Raw genomic sequence first — 14,015 nt, 5'->3', positions numbered from 1 at the left:
TTGGAATCTTTAGCCCACTTTAACCAGAAAGAATTCTGCAGTGTTTAATGGGCAAAATCTAATTTTTCAGCTGGAGTGCCTGAAACTGATTGCATCACAGAAGTTCACAGACAAAAGGATAGGATACCTGGGAGCCATGCTGCTCCTGGATGAGAGGCAGGACGTCCATCTCTTGATGACAAACTGCATCAAGAAGTGAGTGAGCAGAGGATCTCATCTGGTCTCAACACTTCCATCAGTCACAACTGGCTGTGTAATTGGTGGGAGTTTGTGATCGTTGTAGGTGGAGAGTGTAAAGTGCAGGATGATTGGAAGCTGCTTCCTGAGTTTGATGGCATTTTAAATGGCATCACTTTCTTTTTCCTTTTAAGTATCCCTCAAACATCTTATTTAGGGGTGCTCTGATTTATCAGCAACCGATCTCTATCGGCCGATAATCGTTTTGGGATGATTGATTGGCGGTCTCTAAAAAGGCTGATCTCATAAACCAATTTCATGCTGACGCGCCCGCCGTGAGAGCGAGGGCATGACATGCAGCGGCACAGTCTCATTCTCTTTCCAGCACAAGTAAAATAATTATAATGCTTAAGGTGAGGTACAATTCATATTTCTGTATTAAAGCTGCAGTCTGTAGTTTTTCCTGCAATTGCAGTTATTCGCACAATTATTAACTTAAAGCGAGTTGTGCCTCGGCACGGCACAGGGCAGAGGAATCCAATGTTTTGAGGAGAATGTGCAGCTGTCAGTCACCGCACCAGTGGATACTGTCATTCAGAATCACAGACTCTACTGTTTGAAAGTATAACCAACATAATAATGCCATCTGAACACGCAAGTAGCTCATCCACTTTTGTTCTGACCAACTAAAGGGGAAAAAGTATTGCAATAAATCACGATGATTTAAATCTGACGATCGTTTATCATATCACGTCAAACCATGAAAATTTTACTTTTTCAAAATGTTAATGTTAACATCAGCAATGTATGACTACGTTTAATGTCCAATAGGGCTACCAGTAGTTCAGTTTCCATTTCTGTGCTATGTAGAGTAACGTTAGAGGTGAATTGCTTCCTAAAAGAGCTAGCACAAAATAGTTGACGTTTACCATAACGCACATACCAAAACGAGAGACACAACAAAGAAAACTCCGTAACTGGAATGAATTATACAGAAAAAAAGTATGCTACTGTTACAAAGCCTAATTCAACCATTGAAATGTTTTACCTGTCCAGCAGGAAAAAAAGCTTCATGCCACCTTTAAAAGCCCTTTTGATCATTGTTTTTATATATCAGCCCAGTTGAATTCTCTTCTTTCTGTAGCCTTTCCGAAGTCCGAAGACTTTTGCAACGGATAAATCGGAAATGGTGCAATATAACTTGCTAAGTGGGACTCCTTCTTTATTTGTACAGATGTGATGCTATGACGCAAAGATATGCTTGAAATCTACCAGTACGACTGGAATTAAAAACTTGGCCCCACTTTATATTAGGTGGCCTTAAGTACTATGTACTTACATCAACGAATAAGTACAATGTACTTACTGTGTTTAAATTGTATTGCAAAACACCTTTGCTGATTGAGGTGAGATACGGGTAGAGTTAGGGTCAGGTGTGGTGGTATGGGTCAGTTTAAGGGTAGGGTTAGGTGTAAGGGAAGTGCCAACTGTGGAATTACAAATGTAACTACAGAAATTAATTACAGAAGTAATTACATGCAGGTATTTTTTTAAATGTAAATACAATGTAAAAACATGTATGTACACAATAAGTGCATTGTATCAAATTATTAATTAAAATGTTAGTATATATAGTTAAGGCCACCTAACATAAAGTGGGTCCAAAAACTTTATTACATGCTTACTGTTGTAAATCGAGCTACGGTAAACAGATAGTTTTGAACACTGTTTGGTTATGTACTTGCTCAAATTTATTTTGAATAATTTTTTAATTATTTGAAAACTTTCTGTGAGACATAAGTTCACGCGCGTACTCTTTCCCACTCAAAATGCTTCATTGGCTTCACATCAGCCCAGCGCATCGCATCTGCACTAAAATCGAGCTGCACAATTGACACAGGTTTATACAATTGCACAATCGAGACAGTGTTGCACTGTCTAAAGTTTATCATTTGCATTTATTTTTAAGTCTTGCCAGTGTTCAAACCGCTCAGCACTTGCGCACTCTCCAAGAGACCACGCACGCATACACACACACACAGGCCATCTGATAAAAAGCTTGCGAGTACAGATTGCGCTGAAATGTGTGTACTATTTACCATCTTGACGAGTATGCACGTAAACCCTGTCGTAACTCGCGGGTGAAAATTAACATGTAACTGTATCTGTATATTTGCTCTTAAAGTGATAGTAGTCGAATAAACAGCTGCTGTCTTGTGGTGTTTGCTTAACCTTAATGACACTCGCTGCTCTTGAGTGACTAGCTTTTGCAACCTTAAGTGTAAGGATTAATCGGAGCACCCTTCATTTTAGACCCCAAGTTGTCTCTTTCTTCAGATTTTAGATTTTTATATTTAACATCACGTGGCAACCCAACGCGATACCAATGTGGCTGAATAATAAAATTTACAATTTTGGTTTCAATTTAAAAAAAAACATTTGATAGTTTCATGCTCAACATTTTGATTAGTGTATATAAAATGCCTGGGAGTTAAACTCATGACCTTGGTGTTGCTAGCATCATGCTCTATTGTTTGAACTACAGGAAAGTTTATTTTTAATTTAAAAAAAAAAAATATACGAATAGTTTTTTCCTCATGTTACCAATATAATCTAATTTAAAAATTAATGATTTAGATGCTGTTATTTCTTATCAGATGAATTTCCCACCAAAATATCATTTGATTTGATGCGTTTTGGATACATTTGACATCAATATATGGGAAGCGTTCTCCTTCCCTTTACAAATAATAATGTTGCTGTTATAACTATGGACAGATTAATTTGTTTGTTGTTTTTTATTTATTTCTTGCCTTCCTTCAAATTTGCACATTTCCATGAGTCCTCTACATCTAATGTTCTCTCTGCAGTGACTTGAACCACAGTACACAGTATGTGCAGGGACTGGCCTTGTGCACCCTGGGCTGCATGGGCTCATCTGAAATGTGCCGTGACTTAGCTGGAGAAGTGGAGAAACTCCTTAAAACGTCAAACTCCTATCTGAGGAAAAAGGTATTTCACACTCCTTCACAGCTGAATGTGGACTTCATGTCCAGTTGGATGTCGAGCTCTGAATATGTGAACGGTTTTGACATGAGCTCTTTGCCCTCAGGCAGCACTGTGTGCGGTTCATGTCATCCGCAAAGTCCCTGAGCTGATGGAGATGTTCCTGCCCGCAACAAAAAACCTGCTCAGCGAGAAAAATCATGGTGAGAGCTCTACTGTTTAACCTTTCCCATAGATCTCAATTTATAGTTATTAAAATGAATAAGGGTCAGTGACATGATGTGCATAATTTTGTTTAAGTGCATTATTTCCTTTAGAATTTGGTTTAAATTGTCCTTTTACATTTCCTTTTAATAAAATTATTGATTTTTTTTCAAAAAGCATTAGGATATTTAGTAAAGATCACGTTCCATGAAGATATTTTGTAAATGTGCTACCATAAATATAAAAAAAGAATTAGTAGTAGTAATATGCTGTGCTAAGGACTTTTTATGGACAACTTTTAAAGGTGATTTTCACAATATTGTTTTGCATCTCCTGATTTTCCAAGTTGTATCTCAGACAAATATTGTCCTATCCTAACATACATCAATGGAATGCTCATTAATTCAAAACTATTTACCAGGGTCACATGCCTTAACATACTGGATACATTAATGCATGTTTAATTCAAATATTTCATTATCACAGTTTAAATCACATTAGTTTTATTTCTTTAATCACAATTATTACAATTTAGTGAACATGGAGGTTTAAACTTAAAGGGTTACTTCAGCGATTAACATATGGCTTTGTATCAGTAGAAACCCTGGAGTATACTCAAATGATTGTGCTCCCCCCTCTTATATCCCCCTGAGACGAGAGATCTATGCATTTTATTTCTGGAAAAATTCCTCTCGTGACACAAATTGACGATATTTGCGTCACGAGAGAAATGTTTGCCCAGAGGCTAAAGACTACAGCCAGCAGAGGGAGCCATTTCTGCATGTTTTTCAACTCGTGCATGGGGAATGGAGATCACACTTACAACACAGCTCAGCTACAGGCATTCATTTAAACGGATGCTAAGCAATGTAAGTGTAACTTACTCAAATTAATTTCTATGAAAGTTAAGCTTCCAGAGGCATGAACTGAAAACGCGTTGTGAATGTATGCCGCGAATGTGGTCACGATTACCTCAGCTCTCATCACGAGAGCTCATCAACTCATTTATGACGTTAAATGTAATCTGACTCTTAATCTGAGTCTGCTGTGAGACTCACGCGGCAACTCGATCGTTATATTGAACACAGTTCAGTATTTAATTGTACTTTCTGAAATCAGTCACAGTAATCCAGTAGCGGTGGCTTTGGGAATGGCCTCACAGGGCAGCAAAGCATTCTGGGAATTGTAGTCTTTCATCCCCATGAGACAAAAATACATTTTCTGTCTTTTCTCAGTCTAGAAAGCACCAAATTCAAAAAAAAATTCACATTTCTACTACATTAATGACCCAGTTTAAATACAGATTCATCTTCCCAGCGCTGAAGTACCCCTTTAAATTTGGGTGAACGCTGCCAACTTGTTAAATGGTGGGTGAAAAACTGCCATGGCTTTTTTTTCTAATTAAAATATTTGAAGCAAAACTTGGTTATCTTATCAATTTATTTAAGCTTGGTTATTTCTCAATATCATTTTCCATTACTTGTCAATCTAACTTTCAAAAGCAAACACCACCATCATCCTCAAGTAACAGAATCAAGCTAAATTACAGAAATCTACATGTATGTACACTATATTTCCAAAAGTTTTGACACGCCTGCCTTTTCATGCACATGAACTTTAATGACATCCCATTCTTAATCCATAGGGTTTAATCTTCTGGCAAGGCTTTCCACAAGGTTTAGGATTGTCTTTATTTAATAGCGAGGGAATTTCATAAATGGATTTATTGCATAGGTGCAACACATCACGATACCACTCTTGAATCCACTGAGCTCCTAAAGGCGACCCATTCTTTCACAGATGTTTGTAGAACCGTCTGCATACATAGTTGCTTGATTGTATACACCTGTGGCCATGAACGTGATTGGAACACCTGAATTCAGTGATTTGGAGGGGTGTCTCAATAGAGAGCGACTGCGATTACGCCCTACTGAGTGGCAAAAAAGACTGAGAGGCAGCATTGGTTTACAGCTTGAATGCAGCGAAAACTCATAAAACCAGGCCCGGCGCCAGAGTGGGGTAGGGGGAGGCTTGTCCACAGACCCAATGGACATCGCTGTTCCGAGCTTGATAATAGCGTGTAATTTTCTCACTCAAACCACTGCCACCTGTTGCTGCTGCTGCTTTTAGAGGGAAACACTGCCCATAACTGCTTGTCTATAATCTGTAATCTTCTGTAAGAATGTATAATAATAGCATATTATTAGCGAAAAGGAGCTTGCAGAAGATCCAGTGTGCATCTGTATTTGCACTCATCAAATGATTACATTTGAGGTGAATTGCTTCCTATAAGAGCTTCTCCATTTGATCGTGTTTTTGCTTCGGTGAGTAATGTAGCCAATCACAGACATGTTTGTAGATATCTACAACGCAGTTGGCCAATCACTGGTGTTGAATTTGGAACCCACTGACCGCTCAAGTGTTTGTCCAGGTGCTGAGTTCAGTTAACACGCGCGTTAAGTGCAGACATTGTGAAAATAAGATTCATTGTATACCAGCTTCACTGATTAGCGGTGACAGCCACCGCTACTTAATCATTGGAATATACTCCAGGGTTTCTACTGATAGAAAGCCATATGCTAATCGCTGAAGTAACCCTTTAAGTCAGACTTTTACATTAAACAACAACAGCAGAATGTCAGTTTGTTGTTAATTTTCAAACACAAATTAAAACAAGTGTTTTGGGTTGCTTATGAGTTACATAATGAAATCTGTAGAAGAAGAAATCAATGTATTTTTGTTTTTTTGCAGGAGTTCTCCACACATCTGTTGTTCTGCTCACTGAAATGTGTGAGCGAAGTCCTGACATGCTCTCTCACTTCAGAAAGGTACGCAGAGAGCATTCATGCCTTGACCTTCAACAATCACCTCTAAAATTGCTAATGCACCACATCAGCCACTCTGAGACAAAAACACTTATCTGTTGCTGATAGCATTGACATGGCTACTGAAATGACTGTAGTCATTTTATTGAAATCTGGATACTTGTCCTAGATTTAGCTGCAGGTGTGTTTATCTCACTGGGAGATGAATATGGCTTCTTCCTCTCTGTATATCAGCTTCTACTCTTGCCACCCCCAGCCAGATCTACTGTGCCAGCACGCCCACCTCTCATGCTCATAACTGTAGCATTATGTTAAGCTCTTCTCTGAAAGTGACTTTTTTCCAATTCCCCCCTAACATCTACTTCATATTTTTTCTGTCATTTGTCTTTGTTACAATTCCTGCATTGTGTTAGAATGAAAAGGTAAGAGGACATTCTGGTTTCATAGCTGGTGCATGCTCTTAAAGAAAAGAAAAGTCTCATCCTCATGGTCACTGTAGATTTAGTCCAATTTTTGGTTTTGATGTACTATTTATTTGGCAATTGTTGTCATTTAAGTGTTTTCTTTTTATTTTATACAGGATTATGTAGATCTCATATGCATTTTCACTTGTCCTGCGTTCACCTTAAGATTAATTTTAATGGTTCTCTTTCATATGGTCACTATTGGGTTGTGGTTTTTCCAATATGTACATTATAGTGGGGGCACATATGAAATGGAGACATTTCCCAAATTATTGAGGGTTATATAAATAAACAAAGGAAAAAAGTGCCAAACAATTATCAAAAACACTGACGTGATATCCATGTCTTAAGCATTAATTAAATGTAAACAATCTATTGGAAGATGATCAACTCAGGGTGCCTACTTGTATTGACACTTAATGACCCTTTTATGTGCTGTCCTGTTTTAAAATCTCAATAATCCTGCTGTGACCTCGCTGATAGTCCATCCTCTTTTTCTCCCACTGATTTTTTTTTTCTTCTCTAGCTGGTTCCACAACTTGTACGAATCTTGAAGAACCTGATCATGTCAGGCTACTCCCCAGAGCATGATGTGTCCGGCATCAGTGACCCTTTCCTGCAGGTATAGACACATCATCTCCTGTCTATGTTGCTATGTTTAACAGTGCCATAAGTGATGTCGGCTATTCTGGAACTTTTGATCAAATTACAATTCAACGCGCCTCCTTGTTCTAAAACCCCTTCCAAAGATGTTTAGAGGAAATTGCACACTCCTATGATGAACACTTTGATAAGAATAGTGCTTGAATGGTTAATTTCAACATGCTTTCAGCTTCCTGCTTCATTAAAATGGACTGCTCTATGAACATGCAGAATGATTGACAGACAATTCACTGTAAATTTGTGCCTGTAAATTTTGTTTAGCTGAACCCCATTTACAGAACCTAGGGTAGTCATATAATAGGGATATTTCCTGAGTGCCATTCCATAAAATAAAATCTCTTACAGTGCCTTTAATGTTGCCATCAATGTGAATTACATTCTGTAATGTATCTTATGTCATTTGTTTGCACACAATTGATTTTTAGAGTGGTCCTTAAGCTTGCAATCCATTTTTTCCTTTATGAGGTGATACCTGTTATTTTGCATGCTAAAGGAATCTGATGAGCTCCTTTGGGCCACTTTGTGTCTCTTGGCATTTTTAAGGTGCGGATATTGAGGCTACTGAGAATTCTGGGAAAGGGTGATGATGATTCTAGTGAAGCTATGAATGACATTCTTGCACAGGTAAGCAGTATGATTAGATCCACTTTAGAACCATGTACCTTTTCCCTTCTACCTTCTAAAGATTTCCCATCAAATTATTTTTTAATAGGTTGCAACGAATACAGAGACGAGTAAAAATGTAGGCAACGCTATCCTCTACGAAACTGTTCTTACTATTATGGACATCAAATCAGAGAGTGGACTAAGGGTGAGTGTTGTTCAGAAATGAGTGGATTGTCAATTTCCTGATATTCATAGGGTCTCAAGTGCCATGAAGTTCTACAAATAGTGGCACCATGATTTGGTAACTCCTGTGGGGTGGGGGATTTAGCCTGTCAAGCCAGACCCACATCAAGATGTTGGGTCTGGGAACCATAGACTGTAAAAAAAAAGATGGACGTTTTGTCCATGACATCACCCAAAGGATTCCGATAAGCCGTTCCGATGCGTAGAGACGAGCTGTCCGTTGCCATCTTGTTAGCGTGTCACTTCACTTTAACAGAAAATGGGCAAAGAGGTGTGATTTGGGCAGAGCTTAGGTGATGCACTGACTATAGACGACGGATAAATGGCTATCCACCTGTCACCTTGAAGTAACCACACCCTTAATTATGCAGAAATTTAAGGCTTTATATAATGTAAATGAATAAGTTATAAAAAAAATCACCCCCCTCACAGTTGTCATGAATGGTAAAATTAGCCATATAGAACACAACCTGATTTGTACCAGGCTGTTAACCCTGTTTTTTCTGCTGTAAAGTTTGGATTTTTAACATGGAGCTCAATGAGATTCTGCTCCCTTCTGGATCCTGTTGAGGAATTGCAGTTTACATTACTTTCTTGTTGGCTTCAAGAGATTGCAGGAGGTTGCCGTTTGCTGGGAACACACCGTTGGCAGGGCTCAATTTGGGGGGCGGGATATACGGTTGTCTTTCAAAATCCCTCTGTATGCAATTGGATAGCGCTACAACTAAACAGAGCAACAAAGAAGGTGAAGCAGAGCTGGTTGAGCCGTATCCGGTCAGCGAAACTCAGAACACATCTTCGTTTTTTAAGAATGATTTCAGTGCCGTTCTTTGCTCAAAGAAAAGCTTAACTCCAAGTCTTCCAGTTGCGGCCAAAGCTGATTCAAAGGTCCGCTGTTCACCAGCTTCTTTGTTTTCAAGTAGCACGCTGTACCGCCACAACACTGCCGTCAATTCCATACACAATGTGATTGGCCTGACCAGAGTTTGGTTTTTCCAAGTTGCTAGACGCCCTGGCTGCAAGTTAAATTTGCTGCCGCTAGGGTGTGCGTCTAGATTTCTAGGCTAGCAGTAACTAATACTATTGCATGTTTTTCTTGGAAATGCACATTTGACATTAAGCTTGAGTTGAGATGCAGATAAAATGTACTTTAATTAACAACCATAACTTTTTAAACGCATTTCTATAAATATTTTTTTGGTTATCACATTAAAAATAACTGGAAAAAGTGTAAAGCACTTGAATGTCTTTAATTTAACTTTAAAAAGGTTGTGTGAACCCTGAAATCAATAATATAAAAACATTCAACCATTTCTGCCACAATACCATGGTTACAGTTAACGTTACTACATTAAATTTATGGTGAATGTTTGTGGACTGAACAGCCTTCCATAATTCGTTTGTTCGCGTGGGCTATTACCATGTAACATTTCAATGATATACTGCTGAAATGAATGAAATGCTTTGAAAAAAGATATGTTCATTTTGCTGAACAAGATTTCAAAGATCAGAATCAGTAAAATTATCTGAACTTTACATAATTTCTGTGCCTTCTAATATTGTTTAGAGCTGATAAACTGTCCACAGTGCACATCTCTGTTTTTGTTTTGTTTGCTGTTTGCAGCGTAATGGTCACACCAGTGTAACCTCTAACAAAATTAACTTGCACCGGCAAGAAAAAAGGTTGCAAAATGTGATGATTGCAGCCTGGAGTCCTGGTGTCTGCAGTAAATGATTAAATCATTTTATTTTATTACAGGTTTTAGCAATTAACATTCTGGGACGTTTTCTTCTCAACAATGACAAAAACATCAGGTATGTTTAGTCTGTTACTTTTGACTATAGTGTGACATTCAGAACTTGCTGTTCCATGATGAAGATTTTGAGTGATCCATCGACTGAATATTCCATTGATGATCTCAATGTCTCTGACAACAGCTTAATTATTGAAATAGCTCATTTTATGCGCTGTCCACACTAGACTTGATTTGTCAAAATGACAGGGCTTTGACATTATTACTCTCCCTGATCAGATATGTGGCGCTGACATCTCTACTGAAGACTGTACAAACGGACCACAATGCTGTGCAAAGACATCGAAGCACTATTGTGGACTGCTTGAAAGACCTTGATGTGTCCATTAAAAGGTAATTTGTGTGCTGGCTGTATGGGTTTTTATATTTTAGTTATGGCATAAGAGGCTGCTTACACTTGTCCTTCCACAGGCGTGCAATGGAGCTGAGCTTTGCCTTGGTCAATGGCAACAACATCCGGGGCATGATGAAAGAGCTTCTGTATTTCCTGGACTCCTGTGACCCTGATTTCAAAGCGGACTGTGCATCAGGGATCTTCCTGGCTGCTGAGAAGTAAGGCTGTTTATTGTGAAAACGTAAATCGTGTTTAGCATAAATCATTTGAGAGAAAGCGCCAACTATTTCCATATTGAGAGACTGGATTCGCAGCAGTCATGTTGCATGTCCTTGTAGACCTTGTAGACTGTTGTTAGAGGTTTTAAAATATTATAAAAGCCTATTTAAGTGTATCTGATCAATTTCAATAAGCAAGCCCTTGAAAAACAAAGAGGTTTTGCAGAGTTGTTCAAGTGATTTGTGAAGCGATTCGTGACTGTGTGATGATAAAATGAGTGATCCATCGGCAGAAGCTGACTCTGTTGACACTTTTCTATCTGACAGCACTAAAAGGAGTTTGGTTAAGAGTGTTAAAAAGGTTTTATGCTTTTTGCTTTAGTGACTTAATTTAATATTTTAGTCGGTGAGCTGTATTCTACTGTCTTGCAGATATAACTAACTCTTTGTTTGTTACAGGTATGCACCCTCCAAAAGATGGCACATAGACACTATTATGAGGGTTTTGACAACGGTAAATATCTTGCTCATGTTTTTTACTATAGTCTGTGTGATTTTCCTTTTATCGTCAAGTTTACATTATGATAAACTGAAATATTCTCGAATGTGAATATTTTATAGTTTTATATGTGAGTAGGTTAAAGTTGTGATTAAATGGAAATATTTATAGACCATTTTTCATTATTATAAATGTACATTCAAGCAAAATAGAATATTAAAAAAATAAAACACAAGCACTATAGGGACTTGGTTCTATCCATTATTTGTTGATTAGATTTTGAGATGTGGGTAAGGTTGGGGTTTAAGAAGACTAAATGATTAAAGAAGTCTCTCTGAGTTATGCGGATTTATTCACATTAACATCTATAACATGCATTTAGAAATTAAACTATGCTGTGGAATATAAAATGTTTTTTAACAGTGCTGTTGGACACTTGATGATATTGAATGTAGACTTTAAGAAAATCTGTTGTTGGTAGGGGTGTGATGAGACTCTTATCTCACGAGACGAGACACAAGATCGGGTTCACGAGAACAAGAAGAGATTTTTACAGTCATTTTAAAGGTGTCATGAACTGGCTTTTTTTTTTAAATACCGTATTTTCCGCACTATAAGGCGCACCGGATTATAAGGCGCACCTTCAATGAATGGCCTATTTTAAAACTGTTAATATAGGGCACACCGGATTATAAGTCGCATAGAATAGAAGCTGCTGCAGTCAAACATTTGACGGGGTTTGCGTTATGCATCCACTTGATGGTGCTGTGCTAAAGGGAATGTCAACAAAGCAGTCAGATAAAGTCAAACTTTATTAAGTGTTCTGATAACTCCATTCACTCCCATGGTAACGTTGTTCAAACATTGATGTGCATATTAACAATATCTCCAAGCCTTGGTAATCTTTTGGCAGTTGCTGCGAGTAGGGATGGGTATCATTAAGATTTTAACGGTATTACTACTCTTACCGATACTGCTTATCGGTCCGGTACTTTAACGGTATTCTTATCGGTACTTTTTGAGATTTTATGTATATATATATATATATATATATATATATATATATATATATATATATATATATATATATATATATATATATATATATATATATATATATATATATATATATATATATATATATATATATATATATATATACATATATATATATACATATATACATATATACATACATACATACATACATACATACATACATACACACACACACACACACACACACACACACACACACACACACACACACACACACACACAATTAACAAAAATACACATTATATAGGCCTATACAGTGCTTTCATTTCAGGAAGAATTATAGTAAAATAACACTGCATAGTTTATCATAAATAGCCAAAATAATGCGTATTAAAGCTGAAGTTATTAATCCAAGAGCTGTGAGTGAATTTCTCTTTGCATTTGGTTGTTTAATTCGCAGTAATTCATCAGCATGTTTATTTACACTGCCTCTTTAAGACAGATGTGAAGCTCTATAGGCGACTGATAATAGGCAGATACACTACACTTTCTCCTGACTATATCCATAATAACTACGTCCATTTTAGACAAACTAAAACTGTTAAACTGTTGTGTTTAAGAGACTCTCCCGGTTATTTTGACATAGATGTTTGTGTACATTTGATCGTTTAGACGCGAGTGTGAAACGGAAAGTGTAATTTGCTCGTCTCGTTGCGGCTGTTTCGGAGCGCGCGCCGACTTGGAACAGCCTCTTGCGCACATTTTTGTGCTTTTAATCGATCTTTTTATTATTAAACGCATCCCACAATTTACCAACAGTAGCTAGACTGTATTTGACAACAATCTCTGATCGTGCTGATTCTGTCATTGCGTCAACGTAGGCTACTGCTGCAAAGGGAATTACATAAATTGTGCTACACATAAATATTATTATTTTAATCTTTGGAAGCCAAAATCTAAAATAAAATCAGACTATCACAGATCTAAAGTGTAACCAGGCTATGTTTGACTGTTTAGTTCTGTCCTCTCTCGCTCTCTCGCTCTCTCGCTCTCTCGCTCTCTCGCTCTCTCGCTCTCTCGCTCTCTCTCTCTCTCTCTCTCTCTCTCTCTCTCTCTCTCTCTCTCTCTCTCTCTCTCTCCTCTCTCTCTCTCTCTCTCTCTCTCTCTCTCTCTCTCTCTCTCTCTCTCTCTCTCTCTCTCTCTCCACGTGTATTTTCAAAAGTACCGACAGAAGAACCGATAACGTCCGAGCTTATCGATACAACGGTCTTTCAAAATTCACCCCCGGGGGCCCGTTTAATACTGGTTTTCGGTACCCATCCCTAGCTGCGAGACGGTAGTACGTTTGCCTATGGAGAGATTACGTGTTTTCGTAAACGAAAGCACCAAGAGGACCGCCTCGAAATTCATCGATGTTCATGTCCCGTAGTAGTGCTGTTGCCTTCATTCAAATAGTGACCTTTAGAGACGTGGTGCGGTTTTGTAGTTTACCAGTCGTACTGAAACATTTTATTATTATTAAATAGTTTTTTATTGGTTTTTCATACTGAAACATTTTGACAGAGCGCCTTGATCCATATATAGGCGCTCCGGATTATAAGGAGCACTGTCGTTTTTTGAGAAAATGAAAGGCTTTTAAGTGTCTGCCTATAGCGTGGAAAATACGGTACTGTTGTCTCGTGTGGTCTTTACATTCAAAAAACATCACAACTAATAAGCAGTGTTTGTCACATTACTTAAAAAAAGTAATTAGTTATAGTTACTTACAATAAGTAACTGAGTTGAATCATTATAAAAGTAACTTATTACCAGGGAAAATGACTACCAAGTTTTTTTTTTTTTTTCAAAACTTAGATGGCCCCAATATTAAATATGTTAAATGAATGAATTGGACACTAAATAGAATAATTATTATAAAACATTGTTCATTAATGTACACTTTTGTAATGCTGCTGTGGACAAT

General features: G+C 37.6%; 1 protein-coding gene across 2 annotated transcripts in view; it reads left to right on the top strand.

The window, feature by feature from the left end:
* The window catches only part of ap1g1 (adaptor related protein complex 1 subunit gamma 1), a 49,456-nt gene that overhangs the window by 15,128 nt on the left and 20,313 nt on the right, over window positions 1-14,015 (top strand). For both annotated transcript variants that reach the window (XM_067417654.1, XM_067417563.1), the window contains exons 3-13: window positions 71-195; window positions 3,048-3,189; window positions 3,290-3,386; window positions 6,139-6,215; window positions 7,203-7,298; window positions 7,883-7,963; window positions 8,052-8,150; window positions 9,948-10,003; window positions 10,222-10,335; window positions 10,414-10,554; window positions 11,014-11,068. In XM_067417654.1, coding sequence (XP_067273755.1) covers window positions 71-195; window positions 3,048-3,189; window positions 3,290-3,386; window positions 6,139-6,215; window positions 7,203-7,298; window positions 7,883-7,963; window positions 8,052-8,150; window positions 9,948-10,003; window positions 10,222-10,335; window positions 10,414-10,554; window positions 11,014-11,068 — 1,083 coding nt within the window. The remainder of the gene's footprint in view (window positions 1-70; window positions 196-3,047; window positions 3,190-3,289; window positions 3,387-6,138; window positions 6,216-7,202; window positions 7,299-7,882; window positions 7,964-8,051; window positions 8,151-9,947; window positions 10,004-10,221; window positions 10,336-10,413; window positions 10,555-11,013; window positions 11,069-14,015) is intronic.

This window comes from Pseudorasbora parva, chromosome 1, assembly GCF_024679245.1.
Source record: "Pseudorasbora parva isolate DD20220531a chromosome 1, ASM2467924v1, whole genome shotgun sequence".
In the NCBI taxonomy this organism is placed as follows: domain Eukaryota; kingdom Metazoa; phylum Chordata; class Actinopteri; order Cypriniformes; family Gobionidae; genus Pseudorasbora; species Pseudorasbora parva.
The sequence above is the reverse complement of the archived record's forward strand: the minus strand, read 5'-3'. Positions and strand labels throughout refer to the sequence as shown.